General features: G+C 44.0%; 1 protein-coding gene across 2 annotated transcripts in view; it reads left to right on the forward strand.

Moving 5' to 3' along the window:
- LOC142400231 (uncharacterized) overlaps positions 1-22,326 on the forward strand; it is a 127,835-nt gene that overhangs the window by 99,159 nt on the left and 6,350 nt on the right. Inside the window, exons 13-15 of one of the 2 annotated variants that reach the window (XM_075484974.1) lie at positions 12,681-12,723; positions 20,243-20,432; positions 20,527-20,629. In XM_075484974.1, the coding sequence (XP_075341089.1) occupies positions 12,681-12,723; positions 20,243-20,432; positions 20,527-20,629 (336 nt within the window). The remainder of the gene's footprint in view (positions 1-12,680; positions 12,724-20,242; positions 20,433-20,526; positions 20,630-22,326) is intronic. The other variant, XM_075484975.1, reaches the window with a different exon arrangement.

Consider the following 22,326-nt stretch of genomic DNA (forward strand, 5'->3'; position numbering starts at 1 on the left):
ATGTGTGCACTCACCGCTGTAGGTGCTTTCAGTCTGCAGGAAGTCTTTCATAGCTCATTTAACTGTTCTCTGTCTGTTGTGTGCTTAGAAGTAAAGTAATACTGTCAATCTTGAGGCAGCCATGTTTTTTTTCCTACTCTGTGCAGGTAAAAAAAACAAGGTGATTTTAAGTTCCAACTTCCCCATTCCTAGGTACATGGAATGCATCATTTTGCAGCTGTATTTGGATTGCAGACTGGAACAACGAGACAGTGGTTGGTAAATTATATTTTTAAAAAATCACATAATTCCTCAATCGCATTTTGACTCAATTATCCCTGGGCTCCACTTTTCCTCTCCTCTGTGTTTTGTTTAATTTCATATGCCTCGTGCAAATTTTAGATTTATTTGGTAAGCTGCCTTTTTGGAGGATGGTGTCAATTACCCGAGAGCTGAGCTTTTTTTCCCCAAAGCTGGGGAAGTTCCGAGCTTTTATTCAATGCAGCAAAAAGCTCTTAAAGATATGCAGTCCTTTAGGGACCTCCCCAGTTCCCATTACCCTCTGCAAGATCCAACAACTGTTTGATCCGTTGATATTTCTTTGAAAGTCTTAGTGGCCTTCATGTACATTTGAATGCTGTCAAAAGTTCAGATACATGGGGAATAGATGTGAAAATGCTTCCCAGCATGCACGTGTAAAACTGATTGGGCTATTTGATACTTAGTTACTGCCACACAATTAGGTCTAACATTTGACCGAAACAGAAAAATATGCAATGGCATTATTTAATGTTTCACCTTGAACGCCTTCATCACATCTCGGCTGGATTACTGCAATGCTCTTTATCTTGGAGTCAGCCAGTCCTCCCTCGCACGTCTCCTAACTGGAACACGTAAGAGGGAGCACATTACTCCCATTTTAGCCTCCCTCCACTGGCTGCCTGTGCATTTTAGATTCCATTTTAAGATTCTTTTATTTGTTTTTAATTCTTTAAATGGACTCGCCCCGCCTTACCTCTCTGAGCTTATTATTTATTTAATGTTTTTATTATTATTGTTTATTATTGTTTTTACATTGTTCTTATGTTTTATGCCTTATACTTCGTGTTGTTATTCATGTATAGCACTTTGACGCGGGATCAAACAGAACCTTAGGTCCCAAACAGGGCCCATAGTCGAATCTTCCGGTGGGTAACCGAGCTACTAGCCATCTGAGAGTTACCGTAGTGCGCGTTTCCTTTCTCACACAACCTAGTCTGCTGCTACGAATCCAACTCAAGAATGTGTTTGTCTGTTTCTGTCTGATGCGAGGGCTTCACTGTTTCAAAAACTGACCCATTTACAGAGTTGGATCTGCTACAGTAGGGAGTGGAAATGGAAATGGAAGATGTAAATGTTGGGAAAACTTGCAAAAGAGGGTTAGATTAGTGAAGGATCATTAACTGAGTGGAATAAGCATTTAATTTGTACCAGCAGCAGGCAGTGCAGAGAAAACAAGCAGTAAAAATGATGACACAGCTGCTGTGTCACCACACAACCCAACTTGTCTTCGTAAAACTCTTTATTTTTAAAGTCTACTGATAGCTGCCCTTTAGTGTCTCAGCAGTTTCATCACACTTGATGTTTATCACAGGAGGCAATAATTGCATATATACTGACACACGCTGTCGTGCTTGAGAACATTCTATAGTTCTGCATTAATATGACCTAAGTCATCAGATACTGGCACAAGTGCTGAAATGAGGAAATAAGATCCAATAAGATAGATGAGAGAAAACCTTACCTTTGATCGTCCTATATTATGTAAAACAATCCAATTTGTATGTGAACCTGTAATGTTAGCAAGTCATTTAAAGGTGAAATGTGAGTCAGCTGTTTTCGGTCAGTGTGAGGTCATATAGGTGAGGTTGGATGCCCTGTTTTATCTAAAGAGAGGGCATTAGTTATTATTTCACCTGCATCGGACCATGTTCATATGTTTAAATGCCATTTTACATCTTGTATATCTTGGTGGATATATTCCTTCATCACAGAGCTCTGTAACATGCGATTTTCTCACTTGTGGGATAATAAAGGTTATTCTATCCTATCAGGGTCTGAGCTTCACAACACATGTTTATAGTGAGTCGTGGCACAAGCCGAGGTGATTTCTGAGGACTCCAGGACAATCCTGTTTATGGGCTGGAAAAGGCCACAAAAACATCTGTAAAGATTTTACAGTGGCTTCATTATGTTTGTTAGTTAGATAAATAAAAGGCAGTGCATGCCGTATATATACATGATAGAAGCGCTGTATGAGTGTCTGTGGGAATGACAAACCTGGACCAGGTTAAAAGGTTTCTGTAGAGGTGTAAATGATTATTACCCCCTCATAAAGTGGTTGACCAACAAAGTTTACTCCAATATACTGAGCCTGATGTGACGTCTGTCTTCACTCCACTTCCGTCTGTAAGTGGGAAACTAGTTATCGGTCCTGAAGTTAGTTTCCTTTTGCAGCACAGAAGCAGCTCGTCCCTAACTGTCTCAGGCTTGTTAGCCTCGGTGATTTGACACACCATAAATGATGCACGCAGCGTGGCATCTTTGCTGTTGCTTGTCCTTTTAATTAGTTTTGTCTCCTTGAACCCCCCCCCTCTGCGACTCAGTGTGTCACAACCCGGAGTTTAAAAAGTGGCTAAGCAGCCTCTGCAGCGGCAGGGGAGGGAGAACGTCAAAGAGAAAGGAATTAGAAAGTGATGCAGATGTGTGGCGTGATGCTGAGTTGGTGCCATATGAGGTCCCATCTCATGCCTTGTGAAATAGTTCCTGACAACGAGCTGGAATGAAACAGCAACCACTGCTTAATGTGGAACACATCCGCAGCAGTACACTTCGGAAGGTGAACCTTACTGCGGCTCTTGTTTGCTGCCTTGGACACCTTGGTGGTTTTTTTCTCATTATCTGGGATGATTTTCATGGTGTCCCGCTCACACTCACATTTACTAAAAGCTCTGTGTTGAATACCTGGCTGTTTGCCAGATGAGAGCAGCCATGTATGCTGTTATTATTTCAATTCTTACATCCCGACTTCATTAATTCATGATCTTCTTATTCCAGGATAACAAATTCATTTTGAGCATAATGTGTTAATGGATTGTTATCTTAAGAAATAGCTGTCTGGATGTGTCCTTAATGAGGAAAGATGACACAGTTGCCAGCTGATTGGGTCCATCCAGCCAAACCTAATGCAGTCTAATATGCCTCTAACCTTCATGGAGGATTTAACCTTTTTAATTTAGGATAGTGTGCATTTTTGTTTGTCTCTGATTGACTCGGTTGGAGTGATGCAGACTAGACAATCTGTAAATGCAGGGAAAAGGTGGAGAGGTGGAGGAGATGCTGTGGGGACTGAGTGGGTGCTGCCTTATTTATAAAGTGAGACTGAAGTCGCAGCTGATGTGAGCAACCTATTGCATGTCAGATCGGCATTGTGTTAGTTTTAGAGAGATGTTGCTTCAACCCCTCTGAAGCTGCATTTTGTGCTGGTGTTGCTCTGCACGTTCTTATGATGGCAGAGTTTGCTGCATTTAATCATCCTGACAGTTTAAAAAAAAAAAGAAAAAAAGACAACTGTGTGCGGTGAAGCTTTGAACATGAGTCATTAATCACTGATGAGAATCAAGACACGCTTTACACATAAGAGACACAAATCATTTTCCTTCATTTTTCTAATTTCAGTCAAACGGAGAATTTGATCATGATGCCTTTGATATAACCGAGCGTGATTTTACTTTTGTTGAAACATACATGGCTTTGGAGAACCACTGTGCAACAGCCCTATTTCATTTAATCGTGTTACTTCCCACAGAGTCAGTCAGTGAAACCATAAGACAAGCTCCTTATCCCATCCCCCCAATTTTCACCTCTGTTCTTTGCCTCGACTTCTCTCCTCATGCCTGAGTCCCTGCTGAGGTCTGAGCAGACATGAGGAGGGAGGAGGTGCAAGGCCTCGAAGCTGCCACTTTAAACCAACTATTCAGTCAAATATGACACATCATCCTACCTCTCTGTTAGATGAATATTAAAGGTGTGTACTGTATAGATTTTCTTTTTATGAATTCAGAATATAGGATTAACATGTCATGGCCTCTTCAGATGCGATGGATGCAGAGAAGTGTGTCTCCATGTTGGTCGCTTAAAGGAAGATGCATTTTGGAAGCTGAGACATTGTTTAAGATTATTTGCACAGATCAAGATCAATATCTGGATCAAATTTCTCGGACTTTTATTAAAACATGACTGTTGGTGCCAGACAGGTGTTTCTCCAGCGTTTCTCCAGTAGCTGCACTGAAGAATTTTTTTTTTAAATGCTGAAAATGTGCAGAAACTGGCCTCTTCAGCCTCTTCTCTGTGAGCTCTGACTGCTCAGATCTGTCTCTCTCTGTTACGCTGAACACCTCTAAGTTACCTGATTCTCTACAGAACACATTCTGTTGTCACACGGCCACAACTCCTGCAGTTCTTCTGTTGCATTTATTTTTTTTAATAATGCCACTGTGAGGATTCCAACAGGATTTGAACAACAACATCCAAAAGAGATAGATTCAAAGCAAGCGAACCTGAGCGTGTGGGTACTGGAAAAGAAAACAAGATGTCACAAGACCAAAGCGAAGTCAGAACTAAAATACTTGTTAAGAGTGTAAAGACACTGAGCCCAGATAAGAGAAAGACAGAGCTGTTTAAAGAAGTGAGGTAAGGGGACATGGAATGGAGAGAAAAGCCTGCTCAAGAGGAAGTTCAGATGAAAAAAGATAAAGAAGCTGGCATTTTTAAAAGACAGACGGAAATAAAGGAGCAGGAAACAATGAAGCCGGAGGCCAAACAGAAAGAGGAGGATGAGAAAAAGAAGGAGGAACCTGTCAGGGGACACACTCAAAATGATCTGAGGGAGCTGCTGCAGACCAAGTCCCAGCCTGTGCTCAGCCATCAGCAAAGAGTAAAAGAAGAAGCCAGAGCAGAGAGCCCGATCGGTGAGGTGAAGAGCCTGAGGCAGAGCACAAGAAAACTGCGCTGCGTGGGAGTCAGACAGTCGGACTGCAAAAGAAGAGTTCCATCCGAACAGGTCCAAGCAGCTGCCATCTGCCAAAAGACCAGGCGTCAAGTTAGGAAGTATGTCTCATTGTTTCTCTCGTGGCACTTTTAAACAGCATATTCTCATACATCAACCATCTTTTTGTTCTTTTAAAAATCAGCCACGACACCAAAATCCACTGAAACTGGAAAGTTATCAGCAGAGCGGCATACAAAGTGTCCCAGCGGAGTGTCTGAGCTGGTTAACTTCAGTGCCAATACATCCAGAAACGAGACACTCCAAAACTCCATTGGTGAAATCTGCAACAAAGTGGTTTTTCATTGATATTTTTTCATGAATTGTTATATATTAAACTTTCTACAGTTTGAACCATTTGAATTGGATTTATTTCCAAGCAGCTAAGATGCATTGAAGTAGACAAAAATGTGATGGCCCCATTTTTCTGTGTCCTGAAAATGTTCCTAAAGAGAGGGTACAAGTGAGGACAGCTCAAGTGGCCTGTCATATTTCCCCACCTCTGGCTTGAAAATGCATGTTGCCTCTGACATGTCTTGCCCCATATGGGACAGGAAGCTATCTTTCTGTCAAATGCTATTCAAGACATTTTGTTGGCGTCGGTTGGAAGATGCGTCGGAAGCTCGGGGACCCACTGCTGTCTCCTAAATGCAGGATGAAGACACCATTCACAGCTGCTGTGTGAAATGAATGCAGAATCTTTCTTTGGCATATTCAGGCTTTGATGATCACATTTGATATTATCATCGATACACTTGGGCTGTTTGTATCACTATGATCATATCCTCAAGAACTCTTGAGTCTCTTTGTCTCTCCTGCTTTTACAGTAAAGGCTCGTTTAGTTTGGGAAGGCAGGGGGAAAAGATCCGAGGAAAGCTGCAGCATTTACAACAGCAGACAAACGGCTCGAAACGAACACACTGATTCATACATTTGGCCCTGACCTGCTGCATGTTTTACAACTATTTGTGGTGCATTTAATATTTAGGACACCACTTTCTCCGCCTCGTGTTTCTCCCCAGGAGATCCCTCCGCAGGCTGGAGCTGGCCGGCAACCAAACAGCCAGAGAGAACGGAGCTCACTTTCACTGCCTCTTAATGAAGATTAAATAATGCTCGGGCCAGACGTTTATAAAGGGTCAGGAAGATTCATTCAGCATGAGATAAAAGCTGCACTATGTGATTAGAGCTCAGGTATAGGATGAAATATTTCATTTTCAAAGTTAAAAGTCTGGTCTGCTGTTTCCTTGGCTTCTCAAGTTCAAGTCACCTTTTCAAGCAAAGTGTTCTTTGTGTGAAGTCATGCCAGAAAAAGCTGCAACGGCATCAAACACTGATCTTTTTGTTTCAGGGCAGACATCTGGACCCAAAATATTTTTTTGTCTCGTCAGCTTCATATCCGTTCTAAATGAGTCAGAGTTGATTGTGATCATGATTTGGTCCAAAAGCAGCATCCATGAGAGATAGCCACATGTTAACCTTGTCCAGATGCAGCATCGACCTCTCTGGCCATAACACGTTATTGAAACATGTTTTGTTCAGACCAATCAGTATTCCAGAGCTTTCTTTGGAAGAAATAGACACTGTGTCCTTAGGATGAAAAACAACCATTCAGGCTCTGGGCTCTCTGGGCTCTCTGGGCTCTCTGGGCTCTCTGGGCTCTGGGCTCTGGGCTCTGGGCTCTCTGGGCTCTCTGGGCTCTGGGCTCTCTGGGCTCTCTGGGCTCTCTGGGCTCTCTGGGCTCTCTGGGCTCTGGGCTCTGGGCCCTGGGCTCTGGGCTCTCTGGGCTCTGGGCTCTGGGCCCTGGGCTCTGGGCTCTCTGGGCTCTGGGCTCTCTGGGCTCTGGGCTCTGGGCTCTCTGGGCTCTGGGCTCTCTGGGCTCTGGGCTCTGGGCTCTCTGGGCTCTGGGCTCTGGGCTCTGGGCTCTCTGGGTTCTCTGGGCTCTGGGCTCTGGGCTCTCTGGGCTCTGGGCTCTCTGGGCTCTGGGCTCTGGGCTCTCTGGGCTCTGGGCTCTCTGGGCTCTGGGCTCTGGGCTCTCTGGGCTCTGGGCTCTCTGGGCTCTGGGCTCTGGGCTCTCTGGGCTCTCTGGGCTCTGGGCTCTGGGCTCTGGGCTCTCTGGGTTCTCTGGGCTCTGGGCTCTGGGCTCTCTGGGCTCTGGGCTCTCTGGGCTCTGGGCTCTGGGCTCTCTGGGCTCTGGGCTCTCTGGGCTCTGGGCTCTGGGCTCTGGGCTCTCTGGGCTCTCTGGGCTCTGGGCTCTCTGGGCTCTGGGCTCTGGGCTCTCTGGGCTCTGGGCTCTCTGGGCTCTGGGCTCTCTGGGCTCTGGGCTCTGGGCTCTCTGGGCTCTGGGCTCTCTGGGCTCTGGGCTCTCTGGGCTCTCTGGGCTCTGGGCTCTGGGCTCTGGGCTCTGGGCTCTGGGCTCTCTGAGCTCTGGGCTCTGGGCTCTCTGGGCTCTGGGCTCTGGGCTCTGGGCTCTGGGCTCTCTGGGCTCTGGGCTCTCTGGGCTCTCTGGGCTCTGGGCTCTCTGGGCTCTGGGCTCTGGGCTCTGGGCTCTGGGCTCTGGGCTCTGGGCTCTGGGCTCTCTGGGCTCTGGGCTCTCGGCTCTCTGGGCTCTGGGCTCTCTGGGCTCTCTGGGCTCTGGGCTCTGGGCTCTCTGGGCTCTGGGCTCTCTGGGCTCTGGGCTCTGGGCTCTGGGATGGTCAGCAAAGCTCATGCACACTTCTGTGATGGAAGCATTAATGCAAAAATGCATTGAGACTTTAGACCTTAGATGACATCTGTTCCAGGAACGTCAATGCGTTTTTTAAACAAGATCATTTACAACCACATTCAGCTCCCATTACAAAGAAATGGCTGAAGAAGCAGAGGGTAGGGGTACCACTGGTCTGCCTGCAGTCCTGAGCTGTCCACGAGAGAATGTGTGAAGAAGTTTGAATTAAAAACTAAACAACCCTGTACGTTCACACCTGAACCTGTACCTGAAACACTTCATTGCTTGGAATCCTCAATGCTTTTTAAGTGTGTTGAAAGTTTCAGTGCACATTGTAGGTTTCCTGACGAAGCAATTTTTAAATTGGCATCGTATGAATTTGACTAATTTGGGTTTTATTTAATTTGATCTAATTGGATTATGGTTGCGATTTGAATCCTGGCTGGATTCTTTCTGTGTGGAGTTTGCATGTTCTCCCTATGTATGTGTGTGTTCTCTGCGGGTACTCCGGCTTCCTCCCACCATCCAAAAACAGGCATGCTAGGTTAATTGGTGACTCTGGACTGGTCCTCGGAGTGGATGTGAGTGTGCATGGTTTTTTGTCTCCGTGTGGCCCTGTGATCTTACTGGCTTTGTAAGTGTTTAGACGCATCACCCACACAATACGGTAGACATACTCAAAATACAACAGAAAATACATAATACTGAAGAAAAATGAACATCTCAGAAAGCTCTAATTGGAAAAAGATGGGGACCTCTGGTGAGGCACGAGGCAAGTTTCGTGTCAGGGTAATTATAGCGTACATTATGACTTCCAAGAAACACCAAGCTTCGTCCAAAAAGGACTCAACAAAGAAACGTCCGAAAGCTAACGATTCAGCAGAGGATATTGCTATGCTAATCCATTTTCTGAAGGTGGCCTCCGGGGTCGTCTTCCTCCGCGCCCGTTGGTAGACCGACTAGTCTCACATTCCTTCTAGATCGGTCCTTTCCTTCGTCAAGTTCCTTTTTTAATTTTGTGACCTCTGCCAACAGGCGCTAGTTTCTTTTTCTAACCATAACATTATCCATTTGGTTGAAGACGGTGCTGAGCTTCTTAGCATCGGTGTCAGCTTGCTCTTTTGATAACTGGAGGATATTTCCATTCTCTGGAAAAACATTCCTTCGGTGTGTTTTTTGGATAGGGTCGAGATCTCTTTCAAGCGATTCCTTCAGCATTATCGCAACAATTTCTTACAGTTAGACTACATTCTTGTTTCTTCTCATTTATCTCATGTTGTGGATGTAGAAATCATGCCTAGATGTATATCGGATCACAACCCAATTATGTCTACCTTTAATTATGGAAGCATCAAGAATAAATTAAGTCTATGGAGGTTCAATTCTTCCCTTCTAAAAAATGTAGAATTTGTAAACCAATTAAAATTGAGCCTAGAAGAATTTATTAAGATCAATAAGGATAGCATTGCAGATAAAGAAAAAACATTATTCGGGCCTCTATTAAAGGATTCATACGAAATAATGCTATTAGGTTCAGTTCTCACCTCCAGGTTACTAACAATATCCACTCTAGAGGAACGATGCAATATTTTGGAGAATGATCTAAAGGAGAATTATAACATAACAGAAAACCATCTTAAAGTGAAACAGGCAGAGCTGAAGGATTTATTATACAGAATATATGATACACGTACCTAAGCATAAATATTATGCTGAGGGTAGCAGGCCAGGCCATTTATTGGCACTGACACTGACATACCAGCAATACCAGATGCCCTAAGAGAGGGATGGTGACATCAACAGAGGAAATAATTTTTAAAGATTTTTATAAAGATCTATATACAGGTGGGCCACCACCCTCAGAAAAGGACCTCTCCAATTTTTTCAGAGGGCTAAACCTCCCATCACTGTCAGAAGAGGATCCCAGAGAACTGGATTCCCTCCTTACTCTGGAGGAGTTACTTAAAGCTGTAAAAACAACAAATAAAGGACGCACACAATAGATGGGATTCCAGTTGAATTATATCTTGAACTCTGGGATATACTGGGACCAGTGTGGTTGGACACATTATTGGACACATAATTTACTTTTTTAAATTATGCTATCGAGGAGGGTGCTTTTCACAGGGACCTAAACACAGCCGTGATGACAGTCATTCCTAAACCTGGTACGGACCCTCTAGCATGTGCCAACCACTGCCCAATATCTTTAACAAACGCAGATCTCAAGATAGTCCTGGCCAGAAGGCTTGAGATAGTGATAGGGAAAATTGTTAGCGCAGATCAAACAGGTTTCATCAAGGGGCGTCTAGCGTCGGATAATATCCGTCGGCTGCTTCATATTCTTAGTGCCTGCCATAAAATACCACCTGCTAGTGGCCTGCTTTTATGAGATGAGGAGAAAGCATTGGATCGCCTTGATTGGCACTTTCTTTGGAGAGCAATGAAATCATTTAAATTTGGTGATAGATTCATGAATATGAGTCAAACTTTATACAACAACCCTTCAGCCCGAGTGTGTGTCGGAGGAGGTAATCGCTTTTCCGGTTTAGCTCCTTCCTCTCAGAACAACAACACCACCATTTTTGAAAGAGTTTACTGTGAACAACATTTGGTCAAAATTATTTGTTATTTCAATTTCAACAAGTTCCAACTCCAACAACAGTCTTTCTCTCTCGGTCGCCATCGTTCACTGTGAGGAGTGGAACGGAGCCGGAAGGTGAACAATCAATCAACCACTTTCACCATAGACGTCGCCAGATTGGGTCGTTAGTTAGCACTAAGTTGTTAATGCATCCCACATAAGTTTGTGGCGCAGGTCTGTGCCAGATACACTCCCAAATACTTTCATAGGCCCAAGGTTGTTGTAAATTAGACTATCTCAGGCTCTGTTTACATTAATTCATTTCACCATTTCTTCGTGTCGGCGTCTTGCAAACTATTTACATTTACACACAAAGTTGCTGACCTCTCAATAAAAGCCCAACTGTTTACTCTGAAACGGGGATCGGCTGATTCGCTAGTCACATGACTAATCAGCCATCACATCACAGGATCGCCCTTGCTTTATTATTTATTATGCTTTATTATTTAATCTTTATTATTTATTCTTCGGCGACAACAACTTGGTCCACGAAATTGTCCCACCATGCGCTGCTTCTTCCCGGTCTAACCCAAAAGCGGCGCTCCATGTACGGCTTGCGTTGCTGCAGTGGCTGGGTTCTCATCATAAAAGCTTGTTGAATCTGGCGCCTCCTTGCCACGTATTGTTGTGCACAGCGTACTACCAGCAGTAGGACATGGAGCAGGCTCCCATGCTGATCGTGGTTGTCCATGATTTCCATATTCTTCTCGATGACACGAATAGAAAGGAAGTGTGTAACTGAAGTGAAGCACGCCTGTTTGTTTTTAGTTCCCCAGCACTCAAGTCACATGACCAACGATACCAGCCTAGCGAATCAGGGAGGAGTACGTCCGCAGTAGCTAGAGCTCAGCACTGCGGATCCTCGTTTCTCACCGTTTACAACTGCTAAAATCAGCATCGTATGCGAATGCTTACGTGGGCTCCGGCGTCTTTGAATCCTTCCACCTATGAAGTCGTATTCCAGTATTTTAATGTAAATGGACAGTGCATCCGCGATAGAAACGATATAGAAACAGATTAGTATAAATGGCACCTCAGTCTCTTCCTTTATGTAGGATCCCCCCCTCCCCCACACCTGGTTCCCACCCAGAAAACATCCCCCACAGGAACGTTTGGGTCTTCCAAAGGCTTAAGTTTGTATTAATTCTACACTTGAGTTCATTACAACAACAATCAGATTATATTTGCTGTAATAAACACTGTAAAGTTATTATCAATCAACGAGAGTCACATTTCATTTCTTACTTGTTGACCTGTGTTATATTTCTTAAACTGATGTAATACACTCTAATTATGTTGTTACTTTATGAGCAATGAGGTCTTTCTAAAATCACCCAAACACAAAATGCTAGTAAAACCACAGAACCATCAGGCTAAATAAAGTATGCTGGAGGAGGAGCTCAGCAGAGATTGGACAGTGAATGTAACATAACCCACTGCCACAGCTACAGTTACAGAGAGAAGCTTTCAGAGCACATTATGCAGGTCTGAGTTTAAGACGTCAAGATTTAGATGTTTTCTTAAAATCCATCAGGTGGCACGGCACGTCTGGCTTTTCATTTCACTGCATGGTCTGCAGGGAAGCCTTTCACCACTCTGAATAAGGCTGTGACATTCAAGCGGACTTGTTCAGATCGACCTAGGGACTTCATTTCAGTGGAACACACTCCAGCTGTGCTACTTCCTCAGCACTTATTGTGTGCTGATGGAAACAAGCATATTTGACGTGTTGTTGTGTTTTGTTCAAAGCTGCTCTCACTTTGAACAGGCACAGTAGCGTCGGGTGAAATGAAGAATGCTCAGGGGCAGGACAGTCTTCCTTCTGCCTTTTTTGTTTGAAAAATAAAAGTGCATCTCTTAATGCAGCATTTAATACAGATGTCTACAACACAGGACGAAAATCCTCCTGAGCTAAGATTCACAGCCCCTCCCTTTCACTCACATCTGTATGAACACAGATACAGTCAAAATGACCTTTTTTATTGCCAATATGTGGGAGACCCTTTGTTTTCATGAAATGTACCACTCTCTGCATGTTTTCTGGAGGTGCTGTCAGAAATATATTGTGTACACAGCATGTGGTGTTGAAAATCAAAGATTTTTCTTTGTTCAGCGGCATAACAACAGCAGCGGCAGAGGGCGAAGACACCGGCCTGCAGCACACATCGTCTCATAGTTGTGTTGCTCCGAGATTAACCCACTTCTTCTGTGTGTGTGTGTGTGTGTGTGTGTGTGCGTGTGTGTGTGTGTGTGTTTCCCCTCAGCTCTGAGAAAGCAGGAGAGATTGCAACCATTCCACTGACGAAGGTAAGACTTCAATCTCATTTTGATCAGTTAGAAAGTTTGTTGGAAAATACTTTGAGGACAGATATCTTGAGATGTCATAAAGACGTGATTGTATGCACATTTTGGAAGTCGTGCAACATTCAGATGCAGTGAGAATATGGACAACTATCGTTCACTTCCTGAATATGCTACAGGGATGCAGCACAGCTCCACATATTCTGCATATTCTGGCACAATGCAGTGTAGAATTATAAAGCAGGTTTTATAATAACCTGTATTCCCACATTTAAAGGGATGGCGGGCACATTATGTCAGACATGTAAAGCAGAGGTGGGAACTTTCATGCGTTACATCTGGGACTTGAAACAGTTCAGGGTTAAAGTGGAGAAGGTCCTGAGCTGACAACGTGTTTAAGTGTTTTTCTGTGTGGAAGGAGACAGATGCCACACACATCCAACCATCCCATTATTATACAACTGCTGATGAAGTAGACCAGAAATAGCTTGTGGAAATGGCGCAAGTCAAAGCTCCGGGTTCATTATGAGACTTACAAAGAAAAGCTATGTGTGTTCAACCAGACTTTGTGTAGAACAAGGGAGAGTTATTTTTCTGAAATCATCAAAAACTGCAGTAACAACTCTCGTGTCCTGTTTGCTACAGTAAACAGATTAACAAACCCTCCAGTTTCACGGCCTTTAGAACTCATTTCTACATCCAAGTGTAATGAGTTGCAATATTCTTTAATGACAAAGTTCAAGGCATTAAGAATGCAATAATTTCCACAACACAAATAACTACTCTGCAGCCAGCTAGACACCTAGAGCTGACACATTTCACACCTGTTACTGACAAAACAGTCGAAGAGATCATCTGCAGTCTGAGTTCATCAACGTGCTGCCTTGATGAGTTGCCCACTAGATTCCTAAAGTCTGTGCTGAGCAGTTTGTTACCACAACTTGCTCATCTAGTCAACATCTCACTCCAGACTGGAACATTTCCAAAGGCCTTAAAAACCGCTGTCATTAAGCCTCTTCTAAAGAAGAGCAATCTTGATGCCACAGTACTGAACAACTACCGGCCCATATCAAACCTGCCATTCGAGGCAAAGTCCTAGAAAAAGTTGTATACCAACAGCTTAGTGACTTTCTCCTGTCTAACAATACTTTTGATACTTTCCAATCAGGCTTTAGGCCCCACCACAGCACTGAGACAGCTCTGATCAAGGTGACAAATGACATCCGCCTGAACACAGATGCAGGCAAAGTCTCAGTCTTAGTTCTGCTGGACCTGAGTGCTGACACAGTTGACCATGCGATCTTATTACAGAGGTTAGAAGACTGTGTGGGAATCTCTGGTCGTGCTTTAAACTGGTTCAAGTCCTATCTGGAGGACAGGAAATATTTTGTTGAAATCGGTAACTGTGTCTCAGACCAAATGGCTATGACCTGTGGGGTTCCCCAGGGGTCAATCCTGGGACCCGTATTGTTCAATCTGTACATGCTTCCATTAGGCCAGCTAATACGCAGCTATAATGTGTCCTACCACAACTATGCAGATGACATTCAGATCTACGTGTCACTGACGGCAGGAGAACACGGGCCTGTAGATACATTGTGTCACTGCATGGAACAGATCAGTGTGTGGATGCAAAACAATTTCCTCCAGCTAAACTCAGACAAAACTGAAGTCATTGTCTGTGGCCCACAGAAACAAAGAGAAAGTGTTATCAGTCACCTTGAGACTCTCTCTCTGAAACCTGATAATCAGGTTAGAAATCTCGGGGTAATATTGGACTCAGACCTGAACTTTAACAGCCACATTAAATCTGTAACATCAGCAGCTTTTTACCATCTAAAAAACATTGCCAGAATCAAAGGAATAGTGTCTAAACCAGACTTAGAAAGACTCATTCATGCGTTTGTCTCCAGCAGGTTAGACTACTGTAACGGCCTGCTCACTGGGCTCTAAACGGGCTGTAAGACAGCTGCAGTACATCCAGAACGCTGCTGTTTGAGTCCTGACTAGAACCAGGAAATACCACCATATTAGTCCAGTGCTCAGGTCTCTGCACTGGCTTCCTGTCGCTCAGAGAATAGACTTTAAAACAGCTCTGCTCGTGTACAAGTCTCTTCATGCTCAAGCGCCAAATTACATCTCTGACATGTTAGAGCCATATGAACCAACTCGGGCTCTGAGAACCTCAGGGAGGGGTCTCCTGCTGGTGCCCAGAGTCAGGACTAAACAAGGTGAGGCTGCGTTTCAGTTTTATGCCCCTAAAATCTGGAACAGTCTTCCAGAAGATGTGAGACAGGCCTCAACTCTGACAATGTTTAAATCCAGGCTGAAAACAGTTCTATTTAGCTGTGCATATAACACCTGAAAGTATTTTATCTGCACTCTTCACTTTTTAATTAATTAATGATTATTTTAATGGGTTTTAAATTTCTTTCTTTTTTAATTTCTTTTTTTATTTTTTTTATTCCTTTTTAATGGTTTTATTGCCTTCTTGTGATTTTATGTAGCTGTAAAGCACTTTGAATTGCCCTGTGTATGAATTGTGCTCTATAAATAAAATTGCCTTGCCTTGCCTTGCCTTGTGCATTTAATAATCACCACTGCTAACTAACACCAACATACTTACTTATATCATACAATGACCTACTTTTATTTGCTCAAAATAACAGTGAAAACCAGGTGGACGCATATGTGTTATTAAGTTAATAACATTTGAACCTCGTGCCCATGTATAATCAATGCACAAATGTTTGTTCAGCTTCCTCTTCCAAATACAATTCATGTTATCATAGATCAGTGTTGGCGCTGAACAGCTTGGACATTCTTCTGTGGGAGGGGAAGGAAATGAGAATGTGCAGGAATGATGTCAATGACATATATAGCTTCCTAATGGATCTGCAGATGGTGGCTTTACTTAGACCTGCAGGATGTTCTGCAGAGGGACCAACCCGTTGCTAAACACACTTTGATGTCAGAAAGACCCTCTCAGTATGAGTGCATCCTCACATCATCTGAAAATGTGAAGAGAGGTGTGTGTGGGGACTAGATCCCTTCATTTCACCACTGACAACAACTTTGCATATTGATCAGCTGATACCAATCAGTTCAGGGGCCGCGGTGATACGGGCCGAGCCCACTCTCACATCCAACTTTAGACTGAGCCGCAGTCCGAGGGAGTTCTCTCATGTTATCACCATAACTTTGTATGTTTCCAGTGATGTCACACACACGGTTGTGTCACGACTACAGACATCCCTTATCTCTGGTGCCTTTAACCATGCCTCCCTGTCCTCCTCTGCCCGCTTTCACCAGAGACGATACAACCCTGGATCCACACACTGTGGAAAAGCTGTGTGCCACTTCAGACCAGTAGCCTTGACTTCTCACCTACTGTATTGACGACCGTGGAGAGGGTTGTACTCAGCCACCTCAGACCCAGAGTTAGCAGTGCTCTGGACCCACTCCAGTTCATGTACCAACCGGTGATGGTGTGGAGGATGCAGTCATCTTTCTGCTTCAGCGCGCCCTCGCCCATCCAGAGACTGCTGGAAACATGACTCTCAATGTTTCTTTACTTTTCCAGTGCTTTTAGCATAATTCAGCCTCGAGGTGAAACTGGAAGATGCCCGAGTGGAGTACGTATTATCTCACCATCAGAACGCAGTATGTGAGGCTACAAAACTGGGTGTCTGATGTGGTGGTCTGCAGCACGGGGGCTCCCAGGTCACGCTGCTCTCCCCTTTCCCATTCCCTCTATACACATCAGACACAGCACCAACAGCTGTCACCTCCAGAAGTTCTCTGATGACACCGAACTCACATAGTTGGCCATGTGTCACAGGGGGATGATGTAGAATACAAGGAGGTCATCGCCCACTTTGTTGACTGCTGTGGACGTAACCACCTGCTCATCAATGCCAGCAAAACCAAGGAAATGGTGGCCGGCTTCCGAAGGAAGGTTAAAGGCTCTAGCGAGCGGTGTTGATGACGTCACGGTTTTGTGCCGGCCATTTATGGTGGCGGGAGTTGATGTGCCAGTAGTTGCAATTTTCTCCGTCACAGAGGTGTCGCTGCTACGTGAAGGTTACCGCTAACTACTCTACAACCACGAAAGTGGAGAAGAAAATGATGCCACTGTAGCACTGTCATCCATGAGGCTGCTGCTTACTTACTTACTGCTGCGACGAAAGAGAAAGATTACTGACATAACAGCTGATGAGCCTGCAGAAGTTGACATTTCAACTTGTGTTCTCACCATTAGAGTCTGATATAGTACTTAGAATATTGTTATAGGACTTTTAAGTGTATTGTGTTACCCTTTCTTTCTTTGTTTGGTATGAAATAGTGTGCTTCAATGGACACACTTGGGAATTATCGTTACCTTTCAGGATGCAATAATAATAAATTGGTTTTATATAGCGCTAATACTCAACGCCGCTGCCAGTGAATGAAACAACAGCAAATTCCTAACGACATAATTTATTTACAAATAATTGCACGTATTGCAAGTATTTTACATGACACAACCGTCAGCTGTGAGCCTGTTTTCGAGTTGGTCCATCCGGTTTGTCGTTCTCTGCGCCTGCCAAGTTACGAATTTCGACCGGTGCACGACAACGCGCCGCCTTTTAATGGCGCGCGCCAGGCCAGAAACCTCATTTTGACGTCACGGCCCGTCTGCGCCGTGAGCGACGCGTCAACTATAAATCCTGCTTAAGGCTACAACAGTCTCACCGGTGAACATTGAGTGTGTGGATGACTACAGGTTCCTGGGTGTTCACCTCAACAATAAACTGGACCACCCACTCTGATGTTCTGTTTAAGAAGGCTCAAAGCCGACTCCACCCACTGAGAAAGCTGAGGGCTTTTGGTGTGTGCAGGACCTGGCTTAGAACTCAGGAACTTTTTACCACAGTGGTTGCATCTGCACTGCTCTCTGCTGTGGTCTGCTGGGAGTGTGGAAGCTCAGGGAGAGACAGAAGAAGACTTACCAAGCTGGTTAGGAGGGCCAGCTCTATGATGGAGCGTTCCCTGGACTCCATTGAGGAAGTGGATGAGAGGAGGATGTTGGCCAAGCTGAAGTCTGCCATGAACAACCCCTCTCCCCCCCTGCAGCACACTGTGGGGGCTTTAAGCAGCTCTTTCAGCCACAGGCTGCTGCTTCCACAGTGCAGGAGTTAATGCTTCCGCAGATCTTTCATCCCATCAGCCATCAGGGTCTTCAACAACCACCAACATGTTCATTACTGGGACCTAAAAATGTGAGACCTGTTGTTTATTCCTGACCTTACTTTGTTTTAGAATATAGCCTTTTTATCTTATTTTATTTTACTTCTCACATTTTTTCAGACATATTATAATCAGCTTAATGTGGGATTTTTTTTTATGTCGCTCTCGATCTTGTATCCTGCTGCTGTGACAAACAAATTTCCCCACTGCACAGTGAATAAAGTTCTATCTGATCTTATCTCTTATCTTATGACTGTACAAAAGGACATATCTAATCAGGATGGCTTCTGTGCAGGTAATGGAAAAGGAGCCTGGCTGTAAGCCATAGTAACTGATGAAGGATAGGTTGGGCCACTCTCTGTCACTATCATAAAAACAGGCCTGAGGTCAACACATTAAGAAGCAGTCTGTACTCCCACTGTGCTATGCCTGTGTCACCATGACAACAGACTCATACATGTCACATGTCAAAACAGAACTGATGGATAAAACAGATTATTTAAGAAGAGTTGTATGTGTGGACATGTTCCACACTTTCCCTTTTAAAAAGATAAGATCCGTGATGCCGTCAGAATTGGTCATACTTCAGCTTATCCTGTTAAATACAGCGTACTCACCATTTGTTCATTCGTGTTGAATAAACACAAATACCTGCGATTGCATTGAATAATTCATTATTAATCCCAATGTGGGGAATTGCGGCATTAAGAATGAAAACACTCATTAGTTATGGCTGTTATTAGTTATCAGTCTGCTGATGCTGAGCTGTACTGTGAGTCTAACACTCATAAACATAAAGGCAGTTTTAACTGGTGTTCCGTTTGATCAAATGTTAGCAAAGGATTTATACACTGAGAGGCAACTATTGGATTCAAAGCTTCTGTAGAAATATTAATAAAAGCTACCTTATACTAAAAGAAGCTTTCTGATTGGATGTTTTTACAGAGGAGGAATATTTGTTGACAAATATGTTATAAAGCATTTCATAGTTATTCGTGTACAAGCTAAAAACAGCCCTGGGATGATTTGATGTCATTAGATATTGTAAGTATTGTCTCACATTGAAGAAGTTCTCCGTATCCCAGATTTACTGAGGTCCCCGGTACCTGTGGGCGCTCCAGTTCTGCTCTGTGCAACCAAACTGAAGCACCTAGGGAAGAGCAGCAGAGGTCTGCTGTGAGTCGGCCTGTGTGGTCACTGCAGCCTCCCTTTCTTTCTAAAGATAGTGAAAATGGAAATTTAAAAAATAATGCTCATAAATACTCAACAATCATGTCTATTTCACCTGGAGCCTATTTACAGCCCCGCTAATGTCCCTAGCCCTTTTACTTTTGGACTGGATAATAAAGAATAAGATACGTTTCAATTTCAGAATCCCACCAATTATTAATCCCCCAAAGAACTGGATTGTTTTCAGCTCTATTTTAGGTGCAGCGGCAGCCTGAGCTGCAGCTGCTTTCTGGTCTTTTTTGTCCGAGCGTTGACTTTTTCTGCTGTGCTGTAAAAACTGACTTTCGGGGTTTTATTTGCCTGAAAAACATAATAAGCAGTTGACATGATAAAAAGCTCTGTTGCCCATGTGTGGCCAGAAAGCGCTCTGAAAGCCGGGCTGGGCAGGGCGTTCAGAGTAATAATAGATGTTATTTCAGATAATAGATGTGTTTGGATTGAATTATGCAGGAAACAATGCTTCCACCAAGCCAGCGGCTTCCTGCGGTGCTAATGAAAACAAACAGCGATCAGCTGCAGTGGCTGCGGAACTAATTGTTATGCAGGGATCTCAGCCTGACCTCTTTAGTAGGAAAGCCTGTTACTCTATGAAAAAGCCACCTTGCACTGAGACACTGTGCATGATGATTAAGGTTTAAAATGTTGCAGATGGGTGTCATGTGTTGGGTTGTGGGGATAAGTTATTTAGAGGATTGATTCTCACTGGGGTTCCTTTTAGGCTTCTCGCTCTGGAACAATAAATGCTTCCTGAACTGAAATGATTGTTAATACAGGAGTAGAGCTGGCACTGGTGTTAACTGTCTCTTAATGTTTTACTCTGTTTAACTTTTTGGCAACTGAAATCAACTTAAACCTGGCCTGTCACCATCCCAGTTGTGGTCCAGTTTGTCTCAGGATCAAAGCGACTGTTTCACTTTATTTCACTTGAGACAAGCAAAGAAGTGCCAGTGTTTTCCAACGAAATGCATTCCAAAAGTCCAAAAATATGCTTACATTTTTGTCCTTGTTGTGTCCTCATTTTCAACATGCCCCACCCTTGGTCCCTTCCACCCGCCACAACCTGTAGATTATAAACCAACATTACAGGGCCTACTCCTGGGTGGCGGAGCTGATTCAGGTGTTTATCGCCATCAGCGTCACCGTGTCCTTCCTGGTGATGGGATCTGCCATGAAGCACACCAGTAAGTTCAGCATGCCTCATTCTTCAGCATGGAGAGAAGTCAGGATTTCAACAAGCAGAAGATGTGGAAATACAAGTGATTCAACAACTTTTGCTGTTTCTCATAATCGGATGGCTGTAAATACTTTATGGAAGAGTGCTTAGACACGCTGTGTTTGTGTTTCTCTCAGTTGATGGTCTGGTGAGTTCACTGTGTAGCAGCAAACTGGAGTGGATGTCTAAAGCCTGGGAGCGAAACCTGCCCAACAAACATCACATATGCTCAGCAAAGAGGTGACGTCAAGTGTTTACTCTGTAGGAGAGTTAAACTGATGATAAATGGTTCAATCTGAGGGGGGCATGCAGGATTTTACTGCAATATTTCTGCGTGGACTGATATTTTTCACCTTTCTACTTTTTATTTCGCACAGCCCCGATATAGAGATGAATCAACTAAAATGAGTAGAATTGTTAAAAAAAAAGAGTTAGAAAAACAAAAACACTTGGGCAGGAAAAGAATGCTTGCAAGGCCTAAAGAAGCTGACTCAGGTGGGGTGGGAGTGAAGGGCTGAATAAGATAAGCACTGAGAAACAGCCACACAAAGACTGCTGGCATGTGTAAGGCCACAAAGAGTGAAACATAACTAAATCAATGTTACGAACTGGTCTAAAACAACACAGGAGCCAGTGCAAAGTGGCTAAGACACACGGCCTCTTGGCTCTGGTCCACGCCTGATTTCTGAATTAAAAATGTTAAGACTGTTGCAACAATGAAGAATAAATAACTCAAATGCTCTCCTCTCGTGTTTAAAAGTTCCACACAAACTGCTGTTGACCTGAAAAGAGGGCAGGTCTTGCTACCGCATGGCTTATTTCTGGCCCCAGTCTCTGTGGCAGACGCAGTAGTTGACCCCTTAGTGACCTATTTCTACAGTTTTTTGTCTGAAAGCGTTTGATGAGCTGCTCTGAATTGACTCCACTTCTTCAGTAAAACAACATGGAACCAGACTCACTCAGCAGACTGATGTTTGGAACGTCCCGGATCTCAGTCACGTGCTCATGCTCAGAGAGTGCAGGATAACATCCTGAAAACCAAATGTGTCCATGCTCCATGCTCAGAAGCAGCCCTGCAGAGCTCAGCAGGTGTCGTCAGTAAACAACAGATTCTGAATCCTGTTCCCACCATAAGTTAACTGTGAATAATCTTATTCCTACACTTAAATGTGGCTTTGAGTCTTGTGGCCATACTGCGAGAGTTCTCCTGCAAATGTCACCAGTGGTTTGTGAAAAGATAAATATACAAATGGAAACTTTGGCCCAATCTCTTGGCTTTCCTGTCCATTTGTAGTCGGGCAGATGGGGCAGGTACCCTTTTTTCTTTGGGTGATCAGGTCGAAGTGGACGTGTAGCCGTCAGAAAGGACCCATCGTGCATGTTGAAGGCTTTTCTGACCACGGCAGCTTCATCTCCTTGCAAAACAGATGATTTGGTTAAATGGGAGGAATAAGGATACGACCTTAAAGTAATGACACTGGGTGCTTTTTAACAACCTTCATTTCAAATACAGCCAAAATTAAATAAATAAATACTTTTGGGGGGCTTTTGGGCCTTTAATGGATAGGAAAGTTCAGAGAAACAGGAAGCAGGGGGCAGAGAGAAGGGGAACGACACGCAGCACAGGGCCGTCCGATGCGGGACTCGAACCGGGGCCAGCTGCAGCGAGGACTGTAGCATCTTGTACATGGGGCGCCTGCTCAACCCACTACGCCACGGACCACCCCTGTTTTATTAGTTATTTTATTATTGTAAAAGTCTGTTGCTCACAGGCTTTTATTTTGTAAAAGTCTGTTGCTATCTGCTGCGGAACCGGAAAAGAAAGTAATCCACCAAACATGGAGAAGGGTACGGAACTTTCACTCGGCCATTTTCTTTTTAAAGTTCTTCCAGACGGCGGAGTCGACAGAACCAAAGTCATCTGTAAACACTGCCAA

This window comes from Odontesthes bonariensis, chromosome 15 (assembly GCF_027942865.1).
Source record: "Odontesthes bonariensis isolate fOdoBon6 chromosome 15, fOdoBon6.hap1, whole genome shotgun sequence".
Lineage (NCBI taxonomy): Eukaryota > Metazoa > Chordata > Actinopteri > Atheriniformes > Atherinopsidae > Odontesthes > Odontesthes bonariensis.